The sequence below is a fragment of the Vicugna pacos genome, chromosome 28 (assembly GCF_048564905.1).
Source record: "Vicugna pacos chromosome 28, VicPac4, whole genome shotgun sequence".
In the NCBI taxonomy this organism is placed as follows: domain Eukaryota; kingdom Metazoa; phylum Chordata; class Mammalia; order Artiodactyla; family Camelidae; genus Vicugna; species Vicugna pacos.
The window spans coordinates 9467292-9493479 of record NC_133014.1 but is presented as its reverse complement, the minus strand read 5'-3'; the positions used below and the strand labels follow the sequence as shown (position 1 = coordinate 9493479).

The 26188-nt window shown below is 46.0% G+C and overlaps 2 protein-coding genes across 6 annotated transcripts in view; one reads left to right on the top strand and one right to left on the bottom strand.

The window, feature by feature from the left end:
* LOC116276533 (uncharacterized) overlaps positions 1-26188 on the top strand; it is a 51238-nt gene that overhangs the window by 4319 nt on the left and 20731 nt on the right. For 2 of the 5 annotated variants that reach the window (XM_031692058.2, XM_072951441.1), the window contains exons 2-5: positions 18694-18779; positions 19970-20096; positions 22342-22455; positions 22981-25892. In XM_031692058.2, coding sequence (XP_031547918.1) covers positions 18747-18779; positions 19970-20096; positions 22342-22455; positions 22981-23987 — 1281 coding nt within the window. In that variant the 5' untranslated portion in view covers positions 18694-18746 and the 3' untranslated portion in view covers positions 23988-25892. Of the gene's footprint in view, positions 1-9998; positions 10150-10254; positions 10410-10622; positions 10802-18693; positions 18780-19969; positions 20097-22341; positions 22456-22980; positions 25893-26188 lie in introns of those variants that run through there. The other 3 variants (XM_072951440.1, XM_031692057.2, XM_072951442.1) reach the window with 3 other exon arrangements.
* On the bottom strand, positions 335-10144 carry ZNF514 (zinc finger protein 514). Its single transcript, XM_006203850.4, has 4 exons — positions 7363-10144; positions 3869-3995; positions 3429-3524; positions 335-1445 (listed from the first exon to the last, which is right to left on the bottom strand). The coding sequence occupies exons 1-4, from the start codon at positions 7471-7473 to the stop codon at positions 466-468; spliced, it is 1314 nt and encodes a 437-aa protein (XP_006203912.2). The 5' UTR covers positions 7474-10144; the 3' UTR covers positions 335-465.

Here is a 26188-nt window from a genome sequence, read left to right as displayed (position 1 = left end):
AACCTTCGCTCAGATCATCACCAGTGCTCCTAAGATGGCCACTTGGTGGCACCAGATGATTTTAGATGGATATCAGCTAAATTTTCCATAAACTACTCATTGTGATACAGACAAATTGCTTCCTATCTTAAATTAACAGTGGTAAATACATTTTAAAAAGAAAACTTTTTAACCAGTTGCTTTCAGGTCGTGTGTCACCAGTAAACATAACCTTACATTCACAGTCTGTTACTAGTTTGAATTCTCCCGTGTTTGATAAGGGAGGAGGTGTGACGAAAGCCCACTCCTTCTCTTGATATTAACAGGGCTTCTGTTTGGTGTGTCCTGTGTGATGTTGAACGAGATGTGTCCGCCAACAAAAGTTTCCCACACACTGTATGCACAGAGGATCTCTTTCTAATACATATTCTCTGAGGTTCAGTGGTGTGTGTGCTCCAGCTTAAAGCCTTCCTCCGTTGGCTGCATTCATAGGGATTTTTTTCCAGCATGACTTTTCTGATGTTTAATAAGGGACGCGGTGTGAGCAAAGGCTCTTCCACATTCGTTACATTTGTAGGGCTTCTCGCCGGTATGAAATCTGTAGTGTTGAGTGAGAGATGAACTCTGGCTGAAGGCTCTCCCACATCTATTACATTTGTAGGGTTTCTCTCCAGTGTGAAATCTGTAATGTACAATGAGAGAGGAGCTCTGGCTGAAGGTTCTCCCACATTCCCTGCATTCATAGGGCTTTTCTCCAGTATGTGTTCTCTGATGTTTAATCAAGGATGAAGTATGACCAAAGGCCCTGCCGCATTCGTTACATTTGTAGGGTTTCTCTCCAGTGTGAAATCTGTAGTGTAGAACAAGAGATGAACTCTGGCTGAAGGCTCTCCCGCATTCGCTGCATTCATAGGGCTTTTCTCCAGTGTGCGTCCTCTGATGTTTAATAAGGGACGAAATATGACCAAAGGCCCTTCCACATTCATTGCATTCATAGGGCTTTTCTCCAGTGTGACATCTCTGATGGCGCCTCAGTTCTGATTGGAAATGGAATAGCTTCCCACATTCATTACATTTGCAAGATTTCTTCCCTGGATGGGTTCTCTGAGAGTCATTTCTCCCTGAAGTCTGTCTGAACTCTGTGTCACATTTATGGGGTCCTTCTCCCGTGGGAACACAGTGCTGGTTAACAAGGACTGATCTTAGGCCTAAACTTGTCCCAAATTCACTCCATTCATGATCTCTCCAAAGGGTGGCAGATTTGTGAGTAAGTGACGTTTCATTCAGATGTCTCTCCTGTTTTGGGGGGTGCATCTCTAACTGGTCTTCACAACCACAAGCTGCTCCCAGTCTGGAACACCAGAGTTCATCTCTAATGTGTTTTCCCACTGATGCTGTCTGCAGTAATTCTTTGGAAATTCCTTGACTTAGTATTGATTCCTTGGCCTGAGGCCTTCTCTCCCAGTCTGAAAAAAAGAAAACAAAAACAAAAGATAGTCTAGTATTAACCTGTTCCATGTACCAAGAGGAAGTAAAGTCCCATAATAGATGTAAGATAATTAAGCTTTAAAATAGTATCTAAAAGAGGTGTACAGTTCCTTTCAAGAATGGCGTGTATTTGAAGAACATTTCAAAGGTGTCATGAGTAAGATAAGCAGCTGACTAGAGATTAGGAAAACCTAAGGCAGCAGTGTTTGGATTCCAGTACGCAAGATAAATCCAAAGACTGTAAAGACGAGGAGGGTAGGAAGATGCCCTCTGCAAATTCTTCCTCAACACTCCAGTCCCTACCACACATTATTATGTATTATACACACACACACGTAACATGCATGATAGGACCGTATATCGTTGTGGTAGGCAGAATAATTATCCTCCAAAGATGCCCATTCCCTAATCCCAGGAACATATCAGTGTTACTTTATATGGCAAAAGGGACTTCGTAAATGTGATTAAGGGAACAAACCTTGAAATGGGGAGATTATCCTGGATTAGTCAGGTGGGCCCGGTCTAATCACATGAATCCTTAAAATCAGAGAACACTTCCTGGCTGAGTCAGAGAGAGATGATGTAAGCACTCGACCCACCATTTCTGGCCTTGAAGGTGGAGGAAGGGCACCACAGGCCAGGGAAGGTGGCAGTTTCTAGAAGCTGGGAACGCCCGTCAGCTTACAGCCAGCAAGAACACAGGGAGCTGTTTTATGACTGCAAGGAGTTGGTTCTACCACAACTCAGATGAGCTGGGCACAGATTCTCCCCTAGACACTCCAGAAAGGAACCTGGCCTTGCTGGCACCTTTGCTGTAACCACGTGAGACCCATGCTGGACTTCTGGCCTATGGACTATGAGATGATAGACTTGTATTGCTTGAAGCAGCTAAGTCTGTGACAATTGTTTCAGCAACGATAGACAACTAAGACAATAACAGTGACACTTCTGAAGAGGGAAGGGACTGGCAGTGCCTAACCAGGGCTCTCAGAGGCAGGATTGACTCAGTAGGTCTTGTGTGGCTCCGGGGGATCTGAATGTTTAACGAGCTCCCCGAGAGATTCTGAAACACAGCCGTGCTTGTGGACCCCTGTAAACAGACGGGGGCTGATCATGAGACTAGATCCAGATGTCAGACCCTTAATCTCATTCTGGAAGGAAACAAGATAAAGTACCACTGTAGAGGAGACCAGCGTCCTCCCTCTCGGGCCTCTCCTCCAGGTTCCTATGATGAGGCCCAGCCAGAGCTCTAGGGTTTGAGTCCTGCTTTCTGGAGCTTTGGCTCTGGCCTGAGGCTATGATTCTGCCTCGGAGATGGACACTGGCACAGACTGTCACCTCCTCCAGTATCCTTGGGCTTCACATGGTAGGAGAGCTTTGTGTCCAGAATTCTGCCCCAAAAGTGGAGCCTATGAGGTATGCTTAAGTCATCTAGGAATAAGTGGCCTCAGAGAGATGCCATCCACAGCAAGGAGTGTCTAGAACCTCCTCTGTTGCAGCTTGAAGTGTCCTCACCTTGATCTCCTGACGTTTTCTGTCAGGATGTCCTTGCCAGTAACCCTTTAATTTCTGGGCTACTTAATTGTTCTGTTTGATCTCTTGCTAACTCCCTTAGCCCTGCTGACATAGGACTGCCAGGCACTTACATCTGTTAATCCTTAAATTTCATCCAACACTGACCATGTGACTTCCAGTGATGATGCAGGGCCCCAAGAGTCCAGAAGGGTGGACAGAGGTGGGTCACAAGGGAAAGATAAATGCTAGAGAAGACAATGAACATCTCTTCTTTCCACACCAGAAATAATTTTAAAAAGTGTCCAAGTATTCAAAATACTGGAGTTGAGGGCCCCTGACAAGTGACTTCTCCTTCTCAAAGAAGAGCCCCCGACCAAGGGTTCAGGGCAACCTCCCTCTCATGGTTGGGCCTTACATGTGATGCTGCTTTGCTCTTCCTCACTCACCTGGGTGGGCCCCTGTTGAGACTTCTCTTTCCATCATATAAGGCTCTTCCCCTTTCTCCAACTGGCAGATCACATGTGGTTTGGACACTGGAAACCCTGATGGTAGAGAATGAAAAAGATCGTATTCGAGGCCAAGGCTTTGGCCCTTGGTCTCGAGGGTGGAGAAATGTTGTGGACAGCCTCCAAAGAACAGGCCCTGTGAAATATCGGGAGCAAAATCATGAAACTTCTTATTCTGATTTCATATAGAGCAGGACTATTCCTAGGAACGAGGAGCATAAATACTGTATCTCTGGGGCCCAAACAGACTATAAATGTCTGATTCTAGAACCCCAGGGCAAAAATCAGCCAACAGGCTCAGGCACCCCTAGCTTTTAAATACCAAGGAAATAAAGATGGCCTGATGGGCAGGCTTTGGGCTTTGGGGGAGTGGAGCTCACCCAGGGAGGCCAGGTTCCTGAAGTTCTCCAACATCACCTCCCGGTACAGGTCCTTCTGAGCAGTGTCCAGCTGCCCCCACTCCCACCAGGTGAATTCCACAGCCACATCCTCAAATGTCATCAGGTCCTGAAATACAGAAGACACTCTTGCACCCTCAGGAAGCACACTTATGGCCCTCAGGAGAACAGCAGATGGGTGTCTGAGTAGAACCACAGCATGTACCAGAAGGGATGCTAAGAGTTTCTAGCTATCACAGTGCCTGCCCCCGCTCTCTGCCCACATTCTGGGTTTATCATCTCAAAAACATTTTAAGCTGCTCCAGGGATTATATCATCCTTCCTACTTGGTATCTCACCCATGCCCACATACATCAACATCAAGCTGCTTAGGAATAAAATCAGGATCTCAGAAGAATCAAGCCTACAGAGACATTCTGCTTAGGTAGGGGAGACAAATCCAATCCATTTCCTCAGTTTTCAAGAGGTTTTACTCCCAATTTAGTTGCATTTAATTAGAATCCAGTGGAGGTGCTGCAATTGCTCCTCTTCCCTCTGCTTTGAGATGACACATGTCCCCAGAGTGAAGATGTGGGGCCAAACCCCAGCTTGCATGTAATGTGGACAAGAAATAAACCTTTATTGGTATAAATCTCCCAGGGTTTGCTGTTAGCACAGCATAATTAGTCTAAACGGACTCATTAAAAAAAAAAAACAGGTGTGCAATGTGGGGTTCTGCCTTTAAAAAAAAAAAAGCCTAAAATACATGACACTGGCTTCAGGGCCAGGCAGTGAGGAAACTTATTGGCAAGGTGGCAGCCCATATAATTTGGTGGTGAACCGTGTGGTAAAACTTTTGTCTGCAATAACCTGAGAGAGGAAAAGATGTAAGCATGAGCTTGTGATGTTATGGAGAGGAAGGGAAACATAGCAACATAGTGAGTTGGTTGTTACTGGCTGCATTTGACAAAGTATGTCAAGAAAAAAAATGAGCTCAGGAGTTTGTGTGTTTGCAAAATAAAAATCAAAGGCAAAAGAAAACGTCCAGAAATTCCAGGACTTGCAGGGTTGGAGATTTAACCAATTCTCATTTCCAGTTGGTCAAAGACAAAATGGAGAAGGCTTCTACATGCCAAAGGATGACTGAAACTCAGCCTAGTGGCAAGGACCAAATCATGGGTGTGACTGTCTCACAACATTTTGTTTAAACCTCTGAATAATTTGAGATGGCTCCCAGGAAATCCTTTCAGTGGGACCAAATTGCTCAGAGTGGCTCAAAATATGGTTTTCCCAAGGAGACCCCAAAAGCTCCACAATTAAGTCTAAAAAGAAGGGCATATTTCAAAAAGAACTGTGGGAAAAGCTATTGACACATGGAGAGTCACACTGAATGTCCATGACTTGAAACAACCCTTGGGCCATTAACCTACTTGGGCAGGACGGAAGAGCTGCTTAGCCCTCAAAAGAGCTTATTCTCCAATATCATCTTCATATGTGACCAAGGGGGATACTGCAAAAGGAAGGAGCTTCTGGAGAACAGAGCCAAGAGCCCAGGAGAACACTGGACTGGAGAGCTGTACCCAGGGAGCAGAACCAGCCTGTAAGCAAAAGACTTCCCCACTCCCAAGGCCAGGGTCCTCACTGAATTTCATAACTGTTATGGACCTGGCGCTGCTGGGTTCCTCCCACGCTTCCCCTTTCGGAATAGGGACGTTCACTGCGGTGACCCTGCCCCACTCTTCCGTTGTATGTGGGGAATATGGACTTAGGCAACTTGTCCTTCTTAATTCATAGGTCTCCGTATCCAGACCTGATGTCCCCAGTATCACACCATCTAGGACTTTGATCCTGATGCTCTGATTGGATGGGTCTTTGGGGTTCTGTCTTCTGGGGAGAGATTCTGTGTGCAGGAGGGAGGGAAGTGAACATCTGTGAGTAAGAAAACAGCCAGTGGTAGACTGGCAGAGCAGTTATTCGTTCAGTATATTCACTGCCCCTCCCTCTGGGCCCCTCACTGTGGGAGACTTATCTCCCCACCTCATTGACACTAGGCTTGGCCACATGACCCGCTCTGGCCAATGGGTTATGAGCAGAAGCTTGGAGAGCCATCTGCACCTTCCCTCTGCCACAAGAGTGATGTATTCCAGAGGAGGGTTTGCTCCTTCAGCCTGAATCCCAAAGTGAAGAGGGTGTAGAGCAGAGCCACAGCCAGCGCACTACTGAGAGGTGACACAGAAGAAATACACTTCATTACTGTGAGCCACTGAGATCTGGGGCTGTTGTTACCACAGCATAACCAGACGGAGGTCTCGCATAAAACTCTGAATGGTGTACATCAAGGCCAAAGAGGTGTAAGCTCTATTTATTACTCTACTAATTACTTGAGAGAATTCTTTATTGGTGAGGGTTTCCCCTGTTGGCTTGAAAATTAAATATAAATGTCTATCATCAAGCTAGAATCCCACTAAATTCTCCCTCCACATTGAGCCTACAGCCAAACCTGAATCCACATCTAGAGTCAGCACCATTAACCCCTTCATCCCCATCACAGTGGAAGCTGACAATGACTAAGAAACTCCATTTGCCAGAAACTCCAACAACCACATGAGATCATTGTATTATTGAGTGGTTAAGATTCTGGAGCCAGACAACCTAGACCTGAAGCTGGCTTCCCCCTTACTACCTAGATAACCGCAGACATGTTACTTTATCTCTCTGTGCCTTGGTCTCCTCAGTTTACCTCTGTGCCTCAGGTGCCATTCTTCAAAACAGGAATGTTTCACAGATGAAATTAGTTACTATAAATAAATTGTGTGGACTAGTTCCTGGTACCTATTTGGTCTCAGCAAATGACAGCTATTATAATTTTCATCATTATCATTAACATGATTATCATCTCATTTTGCAGTTGGCAAAACCAGTGCATTGAGAATTTAGGTGACTGGTTGAAGGTCACACAGCCAGAAGCAGTAAAGTCTGTTGCCACACTAATCCAAGAAGATGACATTTGAACAGGGACCCAGCCTCAAATGGCCTCCTCACCTGTCCATCCCCTCCAACCCTTCTTGCCCCCTCTTCACTACGAGCCTTCCCCAACCTCTCCAGCACAGGCTGATTCTCCTTTTCCCAAACTGTGATGGAAAGGTCTGCTTGTGCCACTATCTGCCATCAAACCATGTACATCCTTCCTGTGACTGGGGCTGCATCCTGGGTGAGGTCCTCTCCCCTCTGTGGCTGAGACACTCCTTCAGGGCCAGGGTGCTCTCACATTACTTCGTTCTCACCACAGTGCCCCTTACAGAAATAAACCAAAGGATCTGAGTGAGGGCACACTGCGCAGAGAGGAGAGGGCCCTGGGCAAGGGGCGAGGAGCCAGCAAAAACCTTGATGGGCACAGTGCCCTGCAGAGCCGGAAATGGCGAACAAGGAGGCTCCAGAGAAAAGGAGGCAAAAATAGTTCAGGCATTTGAGGAAAAATTAAGAGAACCCCAACTCACCTGGGGCCTGGCTTTCAGGAGTAAACTGGCTGTTCCCTTTTCTCCTGTGTATCCCTCTGGAGGAAGAGCAGGGTCCTGAGAAGGGAGAACTAGGAAGGTAAAAGGAGCCATGAGGAAGGCTAACCCTCATGGGATTTACAGCTCCCAGACTCCCCATGTCAGCGTGTCACCTCCATGGTTCTGGGGACAACACTGGGTCAAAGGGAGCTGAGGGGCAGGGCAGAGGCTGCCCTTGTACAGCTGCATAAGGTCCCCACCTGCCTATAGGCCACAGCAAGCTGCAGCGAGCTGAAGTGACCACAGTCTGGCCACTCCATTTGAGAGTTATTTACTAGGTCGCCAATATGTAGGTCCTCCAGACCTTTTGAAAATATAAACATGGAGAGGAGCTTCAAGGAACTTTAAATGTACACTGAGGGTATAAGACAGGTTAACAATACAAAATAAGGCCCAGGACAAGGCCACGTAGGGTTATAGGCCTCAATGGAAGAAGTTACACCTCTCCGCTTATCCTTGGGAACCCCAGAGGCCAGCTCTTCCTGAAAAGCTGCCCTCGGTGTTCTCAAGCACTATCAGGTCTCTGCAGTGTATTTTGAGAGCCCCCTCTATTATAGAGCTTTGTATCATACTGTTTTTAAAGCCTTCAAACAAAAAACTAACCTTAACCACACCAAAGAAATAGTTAAGGCCACCACCAACATCAAAAGCAGAGGCAGGCAGGCAGCATAGTATAGCACAGGTCAGCACTTCTCAAACTTTAATGTGCGTATGGATTCCTGAGGATCTTGCTAAACAGACTGGTTCAGTGCATGCGAGGTAGAGCCTGAGAGTCTGCATTTCTTAAGAGCTTCCAGGTGATGCCTGTGCTGCTGGTCTACAGACCAGAAGGCATACAGGAAAAGAGAGGGGGTGGAAGTCCCAGAGATTTGGCCCACTTCTGCCATTGGCCAGTTCTCTGACCTTGAGCATGTGCACTGAAGAATAAAAAGTCAAATTAAAATGCCCACTTGGTGAAGGACAGGAGATTCTAAAGAAAGAAATGGCTTAAAACCTCCTGGGTCACTTGGACTGTGCTGTCCCCAACACGAGTGGGAGGGGGTTGGTCACAGAAGAGGCCCACCGTGTGCACTGCTGATCTTGTACACAGCTGATCTGGAAGAGCTGTAAGAACATTATCACTTAATGAAGCGATAAAGGAAATGGGTGGCAAGGCTCCAAATGGAGCCACTGTCCTCTGGTCCCTGGCCAAGGGCCACTCTTTCATAGGTTTGTTTGCCTTCTCCCTGTCACAGCAGGAAGAGACCCCCTCCTGCTCTACTCTCTCTCCTCTGGCCTTTGGGACAAGTCTCCCCTCCACCTTCATCATGGTCTCTGGGTGCTGGGACCTCATGCTCCTGAGCCTGAAAGGTTAGACACCACCACAGGGTAGGCGGTTGCAGATCCTGCCCCTTATCCAGCCCCTTCGTAGGGTCCTCCTCCTACGAGGCTCGGTACTAACTCCCCAAGACGGCTTCTGGCCCGCGGCACCCTCGAGAGCCAAACCTGATGCTGTGGAGCCCATAGCTGGGGCTCAGGGACGATGTCCTTTGACTAGGTCCAAGTCTCTATCCTTTGGTCGCAGCTCTGCAGTCCTCCCGGGGTTCAGGGAGAAGCGAGCAAGTTGGGTAAAACGGGGCATTCCCACTCCGCGAGACGATGCCCAGCGGACCCGCAGGGCCCGAAGCAGAGCTGTCAAACCTGGACCTGCCTCCCGGCGCGGGGTGCGGCTGGTGGGAGCGGTGCTCTTCCACACCCCTCACAAGCCCTGCCGCCGCCCACCGGCTCCGCTCCGCAGCCCTCCTCCCCGGGACCAGGATCTGGAACCCAGATCCCACGCAGACCAGCAGCAGACACGGCCACAGGCACACCAGCGACCTCGGTGCCGCGCGCCCCTCTAATGCCCTGAGACAGCAGGGACTCCGGGGAGACCCTCACAGGGAACGGACCGGCCCTGCAACTCTGCGCCCAGCTCCAAGCCCCCACAGCCCCTCGGAGGCAGGCAGACGGAGGGACAACTCTCCACTCTGTCCCGTGTGCGCCGGAGGGTCTCTGAACCCGCAAAGATCCAAGAGACGCCCCCGCCCCAGCCCGGCCGCCGGAGACCCGTCCTGAGCCTGCGCAGACGACTTCCGCGCGGGGGTCGCTGGAACCAGTGTTCCGGGCGGGTCGGAGGGGTGGGACGAGCGGCGCCTGCCACCTGGTGGCTTGGCGGGTCTTGGGGCGCTTGGGCGTAACGCTCCCGAGTCTGTCGGGAGGGTACGTCTATACAGTTACAGAAAACCTCTTCTAGCTTTCTCAGCCATAATTACTTGCTCTGTTGAACCCCCATAGTGTCTGGGAAGTGACATAATTAAAGAACGTATGGCTTTGTGTTGTAATTTCCAATTCTGATTTTCCCATTGGACTGTGAGTTCATTTGGGGTAATAACTGTCTTATTTATATTTGTGACAATGCCTTGCCTATGGTAGGCAACTTAGATACTTTGGGTGCAAGTGTAGACTAGTTCCTGACGTAGTACTTAATCGCATTCTTTCTGTAATCTCAAGTCTCCCTTGGAGCTCTAGTTTAATGGTTCTTTGCCTTGGTTGCCCTTTAGGATCACCTTCAGATCTTTTCAATCTCACTCCTCAGAGAGGCCCCCGGGTATCAATGTCAAAGCTCTTCAGGTAATTCCGGCATGCAGCCAAGGTTGAGAATCCCTGCAATGTCTCCAAAGAGGGCCCTTCCGGTAGCACCAAGGAAGGCAGGTTGGTGTGCGCTCAAAATGCCGGGAGTTGGGCTGGCTGCCCAAGTAAATACTCATGTATCCTGGGTTCTTCTCTTCTTTCGGCACAAAAATGTGCACGTATCCACCCTCAGGCCCAGCCCCGTCCTCAGAACCAAACTGCATGTGTCCTGCCCAAATTTTACAACCAAATTCTTTGAAGTGAACGAGCTGAAGCAGAAACAAGCCACCTTCCGGAGCCAGAAAACTGGAGTCGTTGTCTTCCCGGAGTGAAAATTACGAGTAAGGACGGGTCCCATGGCTGAGAGAGATACATTTCCTTCGAACCGTCCTCCCACCGGAGGACTGGAGGGACGTGACATCACATGCAGACAGCACTTCAGGGTGACCACAAGCCTCCCAGGAGTCCACGGCGATTCCCTCTCCCCACTCAAGCTACCACACCGCGTATCTGATCCAGTTTAGCAACGCCAACGCCAACCCCTTTCTCCGCAGGGCACGCGTGCGCAGAACCTTAGACATCATATTAAAGCGCGCCAACCGCTGGGACTTCTGGGAAATGGAGTCTGCGAAGGCCGAGCATTGGTTGGAAGCGGGGACGTCAGAACCCTCTGCGCAGGCGCACTGCTTTCCTGACCTGAAGAGGCGCCGTCTTCCTGGGTCCTGAACTGGAGGTGAGGGCTGTGGGTGTGTGTCTTCCAGGAGCCAAGTGAGCACAGCGGCCGAGAGAAGGGGACACTGAGAACCTGGGGGAGGTGCTATGGGAGTAGAACAGATGACGCAGGCAGAGCCAGCCTGCAGAATGTGTGTGTGTGTGGCGACGTCCCGCCTCGGACAGGTGCGGACGGAAAGACGTTCCCCCACCCCATGTGTGCCTGTGTTCCGTGGGGTGTGGGCACTGTTAGCAGTGGTCTTTCGGCCTGCGCCCACTATGTGTCAGATCCCAACTTTCAGGTTGGAAGTTTGGAGCCTTCCTCCGCGCCTCCTGTACCTTCTTCTCATAATGGGTGCCTAATAAATGTGAGTGAAATTGACACTAAATCCCGGTGCCGCCTACTCCAATCCCTCCCTGTTTCCCAGAAAGCGCCTCAGATTGTCTCTTTTAGCTCCCTGCTCTAAGGCCTCCGTACGAGTGATCAAGGGGCTTCATGGAGGAGGTGGGGTTTCATGTGAAAACAATACGAAAGCAGTAGCTAAGCGTTAGGCAGACTTGAGAGGAAAATGATTTTTATGAGTGAAGTGTCAAGGAATAGTGAGAGACAAGGGTGGAGAAAAGTACCCTGGGATCAGAGCATAGAGGATCAGGACACGACACGGTCAGCAGGGTGGATTGTATGGGACTGATCGGGGACTAACAGGAGTAAAACTTCTGGTTGAGTTATTCTGGGAGTCACATCCAGGACTAGAGAGGGGAAGGGACTAGTGCAGGGAGCCAGTTAGGAGTGCTTGGTAGTGGTAGGTCCTGAAGCAAGCTGTTGTAAACCTGAATTATGTTGGTGGCAGTGGTAGGGAAGGATACAAATGACACTGCAAAACAAGAATCGGAAGGACCTGGTGACTAACTAAATTTGGGAGGAAAGAGAGCTAGGTAAGAGCACCTGAGACAATAACAGAACATCTGATAGAAATGTAAAAGGGAGATGAGTTGATGTGGGGAACTGAGTAGCAGAAGATGGTTTTAAGGTGCTGACAGAATGCCGAATTCAGAATTCTTAGTCATTTGGAAATGCCAGATGAGTTTGGAAGAGGGATTGGAACTAGACTGGGGAGCCATTTCTATAGAGGCCAGAAGTGGAGCGCCAGGTGTGGATGGATTTTCTGAGGAATATCACGTACTCTCACAGTCTGAGCCTTGGGCAGCACCCATGTTTCCAGGGCAAGAGTCGGGGAAAGAGTCCCAGCGAGATGCAGTTTCAGTGGGAGGAAGAAAGTCAGGCTAGTGTAGTGTCACAGCAGCACAGTACCCATTTGAAAGAGCTGAAACTTCACAACAGTCAAAAAGCTAAAGAGAAATAAGGAGAAGAAGATTATTGGAATTAGAGGTCAGAAATACATTGGCAGTTTTCAGTCATGCAGTTCCAGGTATGTGAGAGGTAACAAGAGCACAGTAATGGCTTTGAGGTAAGTAAGTGGTGATGATGTGCAGTCAGTAGGTAGATAGGACTCATCCAAGAAGCTTGATCATGAAAGGAAAACTAAATGAGAATTGTTTTGCCAGAGAGAGGCCACAGGATTCTGTGGAGATAGCTTCACATGGAGGAGGAATGTATCTGAGGATATGGGAACGACCTTCTGGAGAGATGGGAGATGCTGGAGAAAGAAAGACAGACTGGGTAATGCAGGGAGCAGATTCTGAGAGGGAACAACAGTGGACAAGGAAGTAGGACACAGATGTAGGACACTGAGGGGAAGTCCTGGAGACAGGTATTTCGGCTTTGTTGACCTCACAGCCCTGCTGCCTAGCACAGAACACGGAATATTGGTTCAATGGGGGATGAATGGGTTGGTGCTGGGTAGTAGAAAGGAAAGGAGCTTTCATTTATTGAACAGACTAAGATAAATGCTTTACATTAATTGTCTCATTTACTATTCATAACTGCACAGTGAAGTGGTTATTAAACAACGGGGCGGTCAACTGTTAGCTTAAGTAACTCCCCCAAGCCTTCACCATCAATCACGGAGGCCCTGGAGTGCTTTCTACCACACAGTCCTGCCTCACTTGGAACTCACTCTTGCGAAGCTTCGAGGTAGTAAAAGACAGCGTTCTGCTGAAATTGAATAGGAGCCATGGAGGTTTGGAATAGCTGTGTAGCTAAGATGGGAATAGTAAAAGCTTTCTAGGCGAAGCACTAAAATAAGAATTTGAAGAGCATTTTCCCCAGAAATAATCTGAGACCCAGGAATAGGAGAAGGGAAAACAAAAGTGGAGGTGACCCTTTGCTGGGAGTGATTCCGTGTGAATTTGATGGATTTGAGGAGTCTTGAGTACCACTAAAAGCCTGCTGAAGCGTCTCCTGGTGGCTTCTAAATCTGATGGGGAATGAAGTTGGCCTGGCAGGGAGCCCACTGACAGTGAGCATCTTGGTTGCTTAATGGCTGGGAAGCTTTTATGCTCACCTCCATTTGTAATTTGTTTAATACTCAAGGTATTAAACTCATAGTCTAATAACTGAAACTTTGAAAATTGTCTTTAAGCTTTAAACATTGAGCAGTTTTGACTACAATTTCAGATGTAGTTCAACTGATTTGTTCAAAAAGCTCTAACACTTTAGAAAAACATACGCAAATACTTTGATTCCAATATTATGGCTACACTTACATTTAAACCTACTCTAAAACAACGACAGCACAGTGTAATTAATATTTTCATTATTTCTATCTTCCTAGGGTTATAACAAGATTTTTAGCTAATGTTAACACTTACTTAGCACATTATTCTAAATGCCTTACACATATTATCCTATTTAAGCAACACAATAACTGTATGAGATACCTACTTTCATTATCCCAGTTTTACAGATGGGCAAACTGAGAGGTTAAGAAACTTGCCTAAGGTCACACAGGAAGGAATAGGCAGAGCCAGACTGATTTCAGGCAGTCTGCCAGAGCCTATGCTCCTATACTGTCCTGTATCTCTAAGTACTAATTTTGGCATCTATGTAGGACCTAAGGGTAATATTCTGAGACCCTCTTGAGGATGGAAGACCAACAAGGATAATGCATACTGTCAGGGTGATGGAGTATATAGCTCAGTGGTAGAATGTATGCTTAGCGTGCATGAGGTCCTGCGTTCCATCCCCAGTGCCTCCTCGAACAACAACAACAAAATATATACTGTCTTGGAGGACATAACTTGCAGGCTTCAGTTGCCAACTGATGTTACATATTTGTTTCCACGTGCACATGTATCACTTTCTGCCTCCAAGCAACATGTAAAACCCCAATCTCTCCTCAGGTTGAGATACTTTTTATAGTTATACCAAACTTGTTTTTCCAGCAAGATTTTTGGTGGGTTTTTCTGTTTGTTTGTTTTGTTTTTGCCTTTCACGTAGGTTTTAGTTTAACTGATGTTCATCCTCAAGGTAATATTCTTTTAAAGTTTGCTTGGCCAGTGTTAACCCATTGTCTAGTAAACATATATTGATCTAGTCTTCCGGCACTTTTGAAAACGTTTAACTGTACCTTATTAGTATCTTATAATTAATAAGGCCAGCTGGAGGGCTCATCTCCTAAGGGAGGAAGGATTAAGTCTGCAGTTACCTTGCCTCTTGAGAATCTGAGGTTGGTTCATTATGAGGAGCCCATGTTCTGTCTACCTGGGTGCTTTGCTAATTAGTCCTTCCTGTTTGGGGTATAGTGTTCCTGCTTCTGGGGTTACTTGGCTTATCCTCTTTGCCTAGTTTTCTTTTTTCATGCTCATATGAATGGATACAAGTGTATATCTCGAGGGTACATCTGTATTTTATGAATGGTCATACAATTAATAGAAAAAAAAACCAAATTACTTAACTGAAGGCTTAAACATTGCCTTCTTTGTATTACAACCATTTAAAAATACTTCATATTAGCTTTTCTATTTTGACTATAAAGCACATAGTTTTTTCAAAATTCAAGTGATTTCATTTGGCAATAATAATTTGTACAACTTGGCCAGCGGGAGCCAGAGTCACCTGGTTTTTAACTGTCCAGCGATGTGGGAGCAGCTCAAATTCTAAATGTCCAAAACTGCACTTCTTAGCTTTCCCTCCAGACCTACTTTTCTGTTGCTCATCTCCATGGATGGTACCAATACTGACACATCAGGGTCTGGGAGTCATCCTTGCCTCTCCCATCCCATCCCATCTCCACTTCCAGTCGGCCTGTTGTCTCTTCTTAATAGTTCAACAGTGGTTTCCCTTCTCCTGTTAAGTTGTAACCACCTCCTCACTGGTCTACTCACTTCTTCTAATCCCGTTCTGCCACAGCTGCCCGGAGTGGTGTGGCCACCTGTGTCGGGGTGCTGGAGATCACCCTTTGTTCAGGGATGTGCTAGAAGGACTCAGGACACAGCCTCTAGTTGTCCTCTTGGCTAAGATGATGACAGCAGTCTTGCAAGGTTACACAGGCAGATTGTCAGGGGGAAAGACAGGCGGAGTCTGGAGGAATTTCTGTGAAGTCCTCCTCATGCTCTCCCCCATGAGGGCCACACACAGCACATCCTCCTTTGGCAAAGAAAATACAGCGACGTGTGTGATGTGTCAGCCCAAGGAAGCTCATTAGACTCAGAGCCCAAGTGTTTCAGCGGCAGGCCGTCTGCCCAACACATACCAAAATTCCAGGCCCTCTAGCAGCACGGCAGGTGTTCACCATAAACCATATTGTTTGCACAAATAGCTTAGGCATAGTGGCCCACTCCTATCTCTAAGAGGGTTAAGGGTGGGCCAATAGGAAGCCCTCTCAAAACTGAAGTTGCCAGACCCCAGCCACAGGCCAACCTTACAGGTCAACGTTCCTAAGAAACAGTCAGGTCTGTGATAACTTTCTGTACACCATCTTTCCTTCCTTCCTGGTCTTTTTCCTGTACACCAGCGTAAACACATACTCTTGTAAAACTAAAAAATCAGAATATAAGGAATTGTAAGAAATAAAATAAAAATCACTTGTAATGCCACTAACATTTTAATATATATTCTTCCGTCTTTTTTCTGTACATGTGTGCACACTCAAATATGTAATTTTAAAAGTGTGCATTCTTCCCTGAGTAGTGTATGAATTTCTTTGGGGTTTTTTTTTCCTTTAGATTTCTTTTTTTAAACAAAACATTACGAAGTTGAAGTTTCCTAGCTATCCCTCCCCAACCCTATTCCCCTCCCTCCCCAGAGGTACAATTTGATGTTTATTGGCCCATACAGGTTTTTGTAGATATGGTTTACCTGTTTTTAAATTTCATGTAACTATTTCACAGAAAGTCATTCTATAACTTTTTTATTTTTTGCTCAGTAATTATATTTTTGAAATTTATATGACTAACATGAGGCTCTAGTTCATTCATCTTAGTTAATATTTATGCACACACATACAAAGTCACAGTTGATCCCATTGGTGAACATGTAAGTCGTTTCCATTTATCAGGAGTGATCTTCCCCTCGGCGATTTGTGATGCCACTTCAGTCGTATTTCAAGCTCCCTACATGCTTGGATGTGTTTGGGGATTTTCTAGCATACCTTGGTCTGTTACCTTTTCATAAAAATAAATCATTATGGCATAGAGGTTAAAAACTGTTAGGCAGACCTGGATTCAAATTCTGCCTCAGCTTCTTAAAAAGCCTAAGTTTCCTAACCTGTAAAACAGTACCTAGCTTACTGATCCATGAGGAGGGCCTTAAAGTATGCCTGTAAAGAGTACTTAGCACAGTGCCTGGTAAGTAGCAAAAGTTCAATAAATGCTAATTATTATTAAAATGATATTAAACATCATATTATGTCATAAAATAATATTTCTAATATGATTATGCTATCATCACATTAATATGCTATCATATTAATATGCTATCATATTAGTGTAATAATATCAGTGGTATTCCATTCTGTGTATGGACTGGACCATAAATTATTTAATCAAATCTCCTATTTTAGAAACTTAGGCTATCTCAAATCTTACAATGTATTGTGAGAATTAAACGAGATGATACATGTAGAGTCATTAAGAGGTCACCTCACATAACACTTTATAAAGGTCAATATTAACAATGATTATTAAAAAGCTCTACATGTGTTCTTTCTTTTATCCTTAGGGAAAACTCCAAGGAGGGAATTGCTGGGTCGAAGGGTACGTGTTTCAAGGCCTTTGATGGACATTGCAGTGATCTTTCTAAAACACAAATCTGGTGGTGACCCTTCCATGCTTAAATCCTTCTGTGGTCCCCGTACCACTGGGAATAGGACCGTGTGGAGCTGGCCTTGATCTAGCTGGGCCCTGCCTGCCTCTTCTCTCGTCTCTCCCGACAGCACTGCTCACAACCTAGACGTCACCATTCTAAACTCACTACAGTTGTTCATCCTTTCCCTGGCTAGACCTGCCTCCTTGTTTTTGGAAAACTGGATGTTTTTCATCAAGTTCCACTAGAATGTTCCACTGCCTCCCTCAAATCAAAACTTATCTTAAGTCCCACTTCTGCCAAGAAACCTGCAGTGTTCCTCCGTCTCTCCTGCCTGGGTAGACAAGCCTCTGGTGTTCTCTCCTGGTTTGCTGTGCACATGCATCTCTTTAGAGCACGTATCCATCCTGTTATAAGATATTAACTTGATTTCTTGTTTGTTCTATGTGGTAGCTTATAAGCTTTTGGAAGACAAGGGCGGTGTCAATTTTTTTTGCTTTGGTATAAATAGCTGGTGCTGAATAAATGTTGGTTGGGTAGATGGATGAATGAATAACAAAGTTCAGTGAATACAGTCCCTTGACTGCAGCACAGTAGACAATGAGCCTCAGACACACTTTTTCCTCCTTCTCAGGACCACACAGTCTCCACACCCTACTCATGAATCCCCAAGATGCTTGATTTAACTGTGTCTTATTTAGACTCTTAATTGTGAAAAACTGAGATGTACTCAGTTAACTCAAGTAAAGGGAATTTAGTGATAAAGATTCACACAAAGACTAAGAGGGTTAGAGTCTTATGGAAATCTAAGAATAAGTAAGGTTGGTCTACATGTAAATTGTGGTCCCGGGTGGTACTAGGTGAACAGGGGCCTCAGAGCCAGGAATCCCTGGGTGTCGGCTTCAGCGCTTCACCACCATGTGCCTGCCTGTTTAGTCTGTTACATCCTGTCTTTGCGTCATGCCTCTCACATCCTCACAGGCTCTGCTTCCTGGTAGCTCTGGCTCCCCTGACCCTTGTGGCTACTTCTGTATCCCTGTGTCCTCTTGATACCCTTTCAGCGCATCACTAGTTGTCCTGAGATTTCTTAGTTCACAGTCCTGAGGATGAACGGATGTCATCTTTTCAAACCAGGTCGCATGTTAGTCCACTGCTCAGCCTGTGCATTGCCCATCTGTGGCCTTATCAGTGTGTCTCCAGGAGTGTGATGCACTGTCACGTGGAATAAATCATGGCTGCCCAAGGGCTGCTCCTTTCACACAGGGTATTGCTGTGAATGGGCCAGTTTTCCCTTGAAGACGCTGTGGGTATTTACTTGACATGACTTAGCTATATAGTCAGTTATAAAATTTCTTAACACTTTTTGTCTAGTAATCATTCCGAACAATATTGAGTGTAAATTTATAAAGACAGTGTGATCCTTAGCATGCCATTGACTGCCAGGAATAGACGTTTGCCTCTGGGATGACGGCAGAACAAGCGCCATCCTGTGTTCTCAGCAGCGGTACCCACGGCCTTCGGCTCTAATGCCAGGGTGGAGCCGACTTGTTCTTGGCCTTGCTTTTCTTTGCCTTCCCTTTTTGTAGGGTGTTGAGAATGAGGGTGGGTACATAACTCACTGACGTGTGGAAAATTTCTTGCTTCATGGGTCACAAAACTACAAAACAAGACTGGTCTTCCCTCATACCCTCTTCCCCCCGCCCCCACAGCTTTGCCTCATTGGGACTCGGCTCCTCTCCACGAGGAGGGCGCACGCGAGGGAATGGCTGCTGTGTCTTCGACCGCCAGGTGCCAGGTGAGGGAGAATTCCATGTTCCTGAAATACTCTCTTAGTCTCCAGAATGTAACCACTTTTCTTTCTCTATCCTGGAGCTACTTTGATCAAACCCAGCCAGGTCGGGGAGGGACTCCATAGGGAGTGCGTCCTTCCCGTTTGACTGGTGCTGTGTTTCAGTGACCGTTTCTTGCCTTGGACATGTGCCCAGTAGTCTGCCACCAGGCACACAGTGGTTTGTCTAAAAACCAGTGGTATGTGTCTGACTGGAAGGTTTGGGGAACAGCGGGCTGCTTCTAGTCCTGACTTCCCTTTAGTACCTCCATGTATGGACTGAAAGTAGGCCCCCACATTGCAGGGAGGATGGGTTAGGCGGGGAATGTGACTCGTGCTGTGAAGCGCCTCAGTGAGGCTGAAGGAGTCCTGAAGAGAGTTTTGTGTGGGCAGAGACACGCGGTCACCCCATTCTCGCCCAAGGGTAGAGAGTCCTGAAGTCCACACTCTGGTTTAGAACTTCTGCAGACACGCAGGAGACTCAGTGGGGTTTTAGGATTGGAGGTCAAGATGCAGTCTTGCAGAATCACAGAACATAAGAGTGATCTTAAAGATGATCTAATCAACGCCATTATTTGAAGGATTTGTAAAAAGAAAAAAAGACAATTGATGAAATTTAACTAAGATTATAGATTAGATAATAGTATATCAGTGCTATCCTGATTTTTTCAGTTACACTGTGATTATGCAAGAGAATTTCCATGTTTTTACAAAATAGACACTGAAACATTTTTGAGTAAAGAGACCTAATGTTTGCAAGTTACTCTCAAGAATTTCAGGAAAAAGACAGGTGAATGTGTAGATACCAAGAGAGACAGAAAGATAAAGCCAGTGTGGAAAACGTTAACATCTGGGGAAGCTGGGGAAAGGATACACGGGAGGTCTTCGTTCTGTTCTTGCAAGTTCTCTGCAAGTCTGGCAGAAGAGCCCCTGATGCTCAGAGGCCCGGCTGCAAAGACAGTGTAGAATTGTGACCAAGAATGTCATGCCTCGGGGGATGTTGGCGCTTTCCCCAGATGCTTCAAAGCCCTACTTTGTCAGAACCATTTTCTTTCCACTCCCTCTGCATCCTCCAGGCTCTTGTCATTCTGACAGTTTGGTCTGGTCCATGTAGAGAGAAGGGTTATGAATAAGGGAGAATGTGATTGTGTTTCCAGGACCCGGTGACATTCGAGGACGTGGCTGTGGTTTTCACAGATGAAGAGTGGAGGCGTCTGGTCCCTATTCAGAGAGACCTGTACAAGGAGGTGATGCTGGAGAACTATAAGAGCGTTGTCTCGTTGGGTAAGGAGCACTTCCCACACGGAACAGACTCTGTATTGTGTTGATGTGGGGTTGGGAGGCTAATAAATTGACACCTCTTCTCCCACCTGAGTCTGAACCCCTGAGAGACAAGATAGGAGAGCAGAAGGACATGGCTTCCAGTGGGTTTCTTAGTCCTGAACCCCGACACGGGACAGGCTGGCTTCCTGATCTGTAAGCAGGCTGGACAGCCGCAGGCTCCCTTGCTGCAACACGGTGGGCTGGGGCGATGGAGCGGAGCATGAGAGCTGCTGCTGGGAGCTGCTCTCCAGATGGAATGGGCCTGCTCTCCAGGGGGAGAGGAGGCTGAGTCACACACACCTGGTTCTTCCCCAGCTCAGCAGTAACTTACTCAGCTCCATCCAGAGCACTGAGGGGCGGAGATGGGTGTGAGGGGCCATCTCAACGGGGGACAATTTCTCCTCAGAGAAGCAGAGGAGGGGGAAAGAAGTGTTTCCCTTTAAAAAGAGGACCATGTAGGGGTGGGATTATAAGACTGTGCCTCAGAGAAGGTCACTAGAAATGTGTTTGATTTTGATTATTTGTCTTAAGGACAGTCTCAGAGAGATGCCCACGGAAGGCACTTCGCAGTTGTAGAGACTTGTGTGACAAAAGGAAAATTTAGAGCTTCTGCTGATGTCAGGTATTCAGGAGGAGTAAAGTTGGGCTCCTGCGAGTAATGAGAACCTCTCAGGAGCTTCCAGAATGAGAGGCTGAGAGTGTGCAGATTCAGAACAGACTTAAAATCAGCAGCAGGTGTCTGAAAGGAGTCACGCTGCAGATTTCATGGAAGGCAGGTCAAAAAAGCAAGCATAACACCCCTGGATTAGCTCTAACAGGTCAAACATGGAAATAGAATAGAATGTTCATGGGGCATTAGGGGGACTGCTGAGGCTGTGCCACAGATTTTGGTGGGACAGAATACAGGGGAAAATAGAATTCCCAAGGCCAGAGAGAGGAAGCCATGGGGAGGTGATGGCAGTGGCCGTTTTCTGAGCAGGGTGTCAGCCTACAGCTGGATGGGTGATCCTTGGGCCCAATAAGAAAGTACCCCTGTTTCCCAAGTCAGGGGTCCCAATGCAACGGAATTTTAGGCCTCAAGACTATTTCTAGGAGGGGATCTATTTTTTAACCAAAAATGAACAGATTTGCTTCTAGAAATTTGTCCTAAGGAAATAATAAGATTAGCAGCCCATGGTGTACACAGATACTCATCATCACATTGTTAGCAGCAAAGCATTGAAAACAGTCTGAAATTCTGTCAGCAGGAGATTAAATAAACTGTTGTTCCATACAATGTAACATCATGTAGCCATTAAAATGGTGAGGTAGGTGTGCTAATTGAAATAAAATGTTTTAAATGTATTATCATGTGAAAAAAATCAAGTTTAAAATTCAGCATCATTTCATTTTACTTGTTTGTTTTTTATTTCTTTTAATTGAGAGTCTTCTGCCCAAAATGATCTTTTACATTTAAAAGGGACTGGAGTGACTTGTATTATATATAGTGAATTGTAGTGGATTTAGGATGTCAAAATAAATCAAATATGAATGATTTTAGGTGGGGTAGCCTTAGTTATTTTCCAAATAATGCTCTCCAGTAGTTTTTTTTTTTATTTTGAAAAATTGAGATATAATTGTCATTATCCAGTTTTTAACAAAATGTATCTCTAGGTATCTTTCAGTATCAAAGTAAATAGAAAGAAAGAAAGAAAAAAAATGAATGCAAAGTACAAAAGGTGATTTTTCTTTTTCCTTGTATATGCCTCTAGTTTTCTTATAATGAACATGATCCTCTTGTTTAAGTGAAACCGTAATACTAAAGGATAAACAGACAGAAATGGGCACCTTCATTACACATTTTTACTCAAGGTGATCTTTTTTCATTCTCACCTTCCCTGAGATGAGGACTCTTCCCCGCAGTCCTATCAGTGCTAAAGCTAGGAACATCTCGCTCACTTCCTGGGGAAGAAGAAACACATTAATTCAGACAGATTCCATCAACTCTCTGACTGGACGCTGCTTGTTCCTTTTTAGAACCTCTGTCTTGATCTCCATTCAGAGGTTCCTGCATTCCTTACATTACTTTGTGCTCTGTGTTCCTGGTGTGCGCTTTCTGCCTGGTGCGCCTTCTCTCTGAAAGACTCAGAAGCTGGGATTAGCTTTGGGATAGTTGTGTGCATTCATCACCTGCGACCACCTGGCTTGTCTTTTTCTCCACGAACAGGACTTCCAGTGCCTGGACCGGATGTGATTTTCCAGTTGAAGAGAGGGGATGCACCTTGGATCACGGAGCTTCATGGATCTGAGGGGACAGAGTGTACAGAGAATGTCTCTCTAGGTAATTGAGTGTGAATGGGGCAGGGCAGAGTTTTGTTTTGTTTTGTGGTGGTTATTTAGGTGTGAGTGGGAGGAAGTATTGGGTACTACTTCTTTCTCAAATTCAAATCTTAATTGTTTATTCTCTATCATCCACCAACTTTCTTTTTTTGCCCTCTGCATCTTAAAGTATTGTTCACCTTTATTCACCGAATGTTCACTTTCTCAGACCTGTCACATTGCCCATTCACACAGTGATACTCCTGTGCCTCACCATCCCTTCCATGTAGCCGGCTCTCCTACGGCACCTGGCCACGCTCCCAATAGAAATTCTCCCCTTTTCTGAGATTTCCACCATCAGTTCTATTCCCTGCTGTCAGTTCAGTCCCAAGTCTTGGTTTCTCCCTAGAGTATAAGACTATTTGTGGGAGCAGGCGATGCAGCAACTGTACATTACTTTTCAGATTTATCACGATATCTCTTCTTTCTGCTGTAACATTTCTTAGCCCAGAAAAGAAACTGCATCTGTGTTTTCTGTCCATTCCAGACAGGGAGACTAAGCCTGAGATTCAAGGTCCTTCAGAAGTAGAAAAATCAGAAGGACCATTGAGCGAAAAGCTTGGAAGAAAAGGTCCTCTGTGTCCTAAATTGGAGTTTCATGCCCTGGAGGGTGGGTTGGAAACAGAGAAGGAAAGCCCTGCAGCGGAGGCCTGCAAGAAGTCCCTTTCCCGGGAGGAAGGCTTGCGGCGCCGGTCAGCCCCTCCCAGGAAAACTCTCACCAAAGAGCGGGACCAGGAATGCAGTGACTGCGGGAAGACCTTTTTTGACCACTCCTCCCTTATCCGCCACCAGAGGACTCACACTGGAGAAAAGCCCTATGACTGTCCTGAGTGTGGGAAAGCCTTCAGTCACAGGAGCAGTCTCAGTAGGCACCTGATGTCGCACACTGGGGAGAGCCCCTACGAGTGCAGTGCCTGTGGGAAAGCCTTTTTCGACCGTTCATCCCTAACTGTACATCAGCGAATTCATACTGGGGAGAAGCCCTTTAAATGCAATGAGTGTGGGAAAGCCTTCTTTGACCGTTCGTCCCTCACTCGACACCAGAGAATTCATACTGGAGAAAGTCCTTACGAATGTAATCAGTGTGGGAAAGCCTTCAGCCAGAAAAGCATTCTTACTCGACATCAGCTCATCCATACGGGCAGGAAGCCTTATGAATGTAACGAGTGTGGGAAAGCCTTCTATGGCGTCTCCTCTCTGAACAGACATCAGAAAGCTCACGCCGGAGAACCCCGCTATCAGTGCAGTGAGTGTGGGAAAGCTTTCTTTGACCGCTCCTCCCTTACACAGCATCAGAAGATTCACACTGGAGACAAGCCATATGAATGCAGTGAATGCGGGAAAGCCTTTAGCCAGAGGTGCCGGCTTACACGACACCAGCGAGTTCACACAGGAGAGAAGCCCTTTGAATGCAGCGTGTGTGGGAAAGTTTTCAGTTCTAAATCATCAGTTATTCAACACCAGCGGCGTTATGCCAAACAGGGAATAGACTGAGTTGGGCAAAAATTTTAGTCACAGGACCCCCATGAAAACTTAAGATGGGGGTTCCCCAGCTTAGACAAACCCATCACCTGATCATTCTGTGTGTTCTGGCTGCTGCTCCCCTTTCCTGCCTCTGCTGCCACAGTGTTTGAATGCACACCCTCTACCCACTGTGTGATAGAGCTGACATGGGATGGATGCCAGAAATTCGGATGTGACTTTAAAGAGTCAACACTTGGCAGAAGTTTGTCAGACAACAGGGATCGCCGTTAGGAGGCCATCCTCAGACACACCTCTTGTCCGAGGCCCCAGGTCTCACTGCACTTTAAATAACTGGAGGCTACAACAGGTGGGGAAAGGCAGCCTTGTGCCAGAGCAGTACTGTTGTTTCCGGAACAGTTCTTTTTTTGTAGCTGTTAGTCCCTCTCCCTTGGAGCTTTTTTTGGGTACTGACCTCATTCTGTTGTTTCCCAGCTTCTAGATCTCCCAATACTGCCACCACCACTAGCTAGCACTTACTGAGTGCTTATTATGGGACAAGCACTCAGCTGAGAGTATTGTAAGGAGTAGATTATTTGGTCCTCTCACCAACCCGCTCATGAGTACTGTCACTACTCACATTTTACAGGTGAGCAAACTGAAGTCTGGAGGGTTAAGTAACTTACCCCAGGTGACAGCTAGTCAAAAGTGAAGCCAGGTCGTAAATACAGGTCTCCCTTCAAAGTCTATTCTCTGTACCATTTTATGCTATAATGTTTATAATTTATATACAGGTACTATCTCCTCACCCAGATTGTAAGCACTTGGAGGTGTGACTTGGATGTCTTTGTGTCTCACACAGTGCCTTGCAAATAACAGGTGCTCAATAAACATTTAACTGAAGTAATGACTTTCTGACTTACCAAGTTCTATTTAAAACACCTCTTAGATTCACATCGTTTCTCTTGAGTTTTCACAGTCTGGCCTGTACCTTTACCACCTCAGGGTCCTGTTACTGCAGGAGTCACTCCCTGTTTCAGATTCTTTCCTCTTCATTTTTGAGGAGGTGTGTGTTAAGCTATGGTGCAGTAACAAGTAAGCCCCAAATAAACAAAGATTCATTTCTCATGTAGAATCTGATGTGAGTCAATCTGTCTTGCTTCATCCTTATCATTTAGAACATGTTGCCTCCAGGGTCATCATGGAAGAGAAATCTGGAGGAGATTTTAGGATATTTTTAAGGGCCATCACTTCTGTTTATATCTCATACACCAGACCCCAGCACCAAGAGGCTAGGAAAGTAAACAGGCACCTCAATATTGGGTTAACATCAGCAGCCTCTGTCACAGTTACATTTTGCGTATTACTGTTAGACCAGTCTTTTCAAATGACCCCTTTCCTGCCCATCATTGCTTTACTCAAGACCTACAGAAGCTCCCTGTTTAGTGAACATGTCCCTGAATATTTGTCTGCCTTGACGTGGTCCTGCATTGCTGAACTTGAAGTCCCAACTTCCCAAACCCTCTGTTCCCTGGGCCCAGCCATGTATTTTTATTTTGTTGAAGATCAGGCATCAGGCAACTTTGACTCTAGGCATCTGCATTCCTTTTCTATTGGCTTAAGGTGATGCCCAGAAGAGGAGTTGATTCTGAAAGGCTGTCTGGAGCTTAGCTCTCCCTGCATGAATCCAAGTGGACCAAAATGCATTTCTCCTTGGGAGTTAAAGTCTGATTCAAGAAACTGGATTGCCAAACAGATCCTCAGCATACAAACAACCCTATTGATCAGTCTTAGAGCAGATGAGCAGCAGGGAAGACTTTTCACATGTGGACTTTCAAAGCAACTTGAGGAAAAACACAGTGCAGAATCTATCATAGTGGATAATATCTGCTATTATTTAATAATTTCAAGTAGAAAATAAAAGGAACTATTGACAAACTTTTGGCTGATGATTGTCTCTGAGAGTTCTGAATCTTATTTATTGCCTTGTTAAAAGTAAATTGATGGTCAAGTATTTCCCTAAGATACTTTGCTATTTTCAGCAAGCTGAGGCTCGAGTGAATTTAGAATTCGAATGGACTTTTGAGTAAAGTGATAATTGAAACAGAGTGGGAACATAAATTCATCAATTCTCCATTTGTTCTCTTTTAAAATTTGGTGATGTTGAAGAGCATTTTTAAAAGGTGAAGTATTGTTCCATCTTCTAAAAATTCTGAGGAAAGGGTCATTTTACC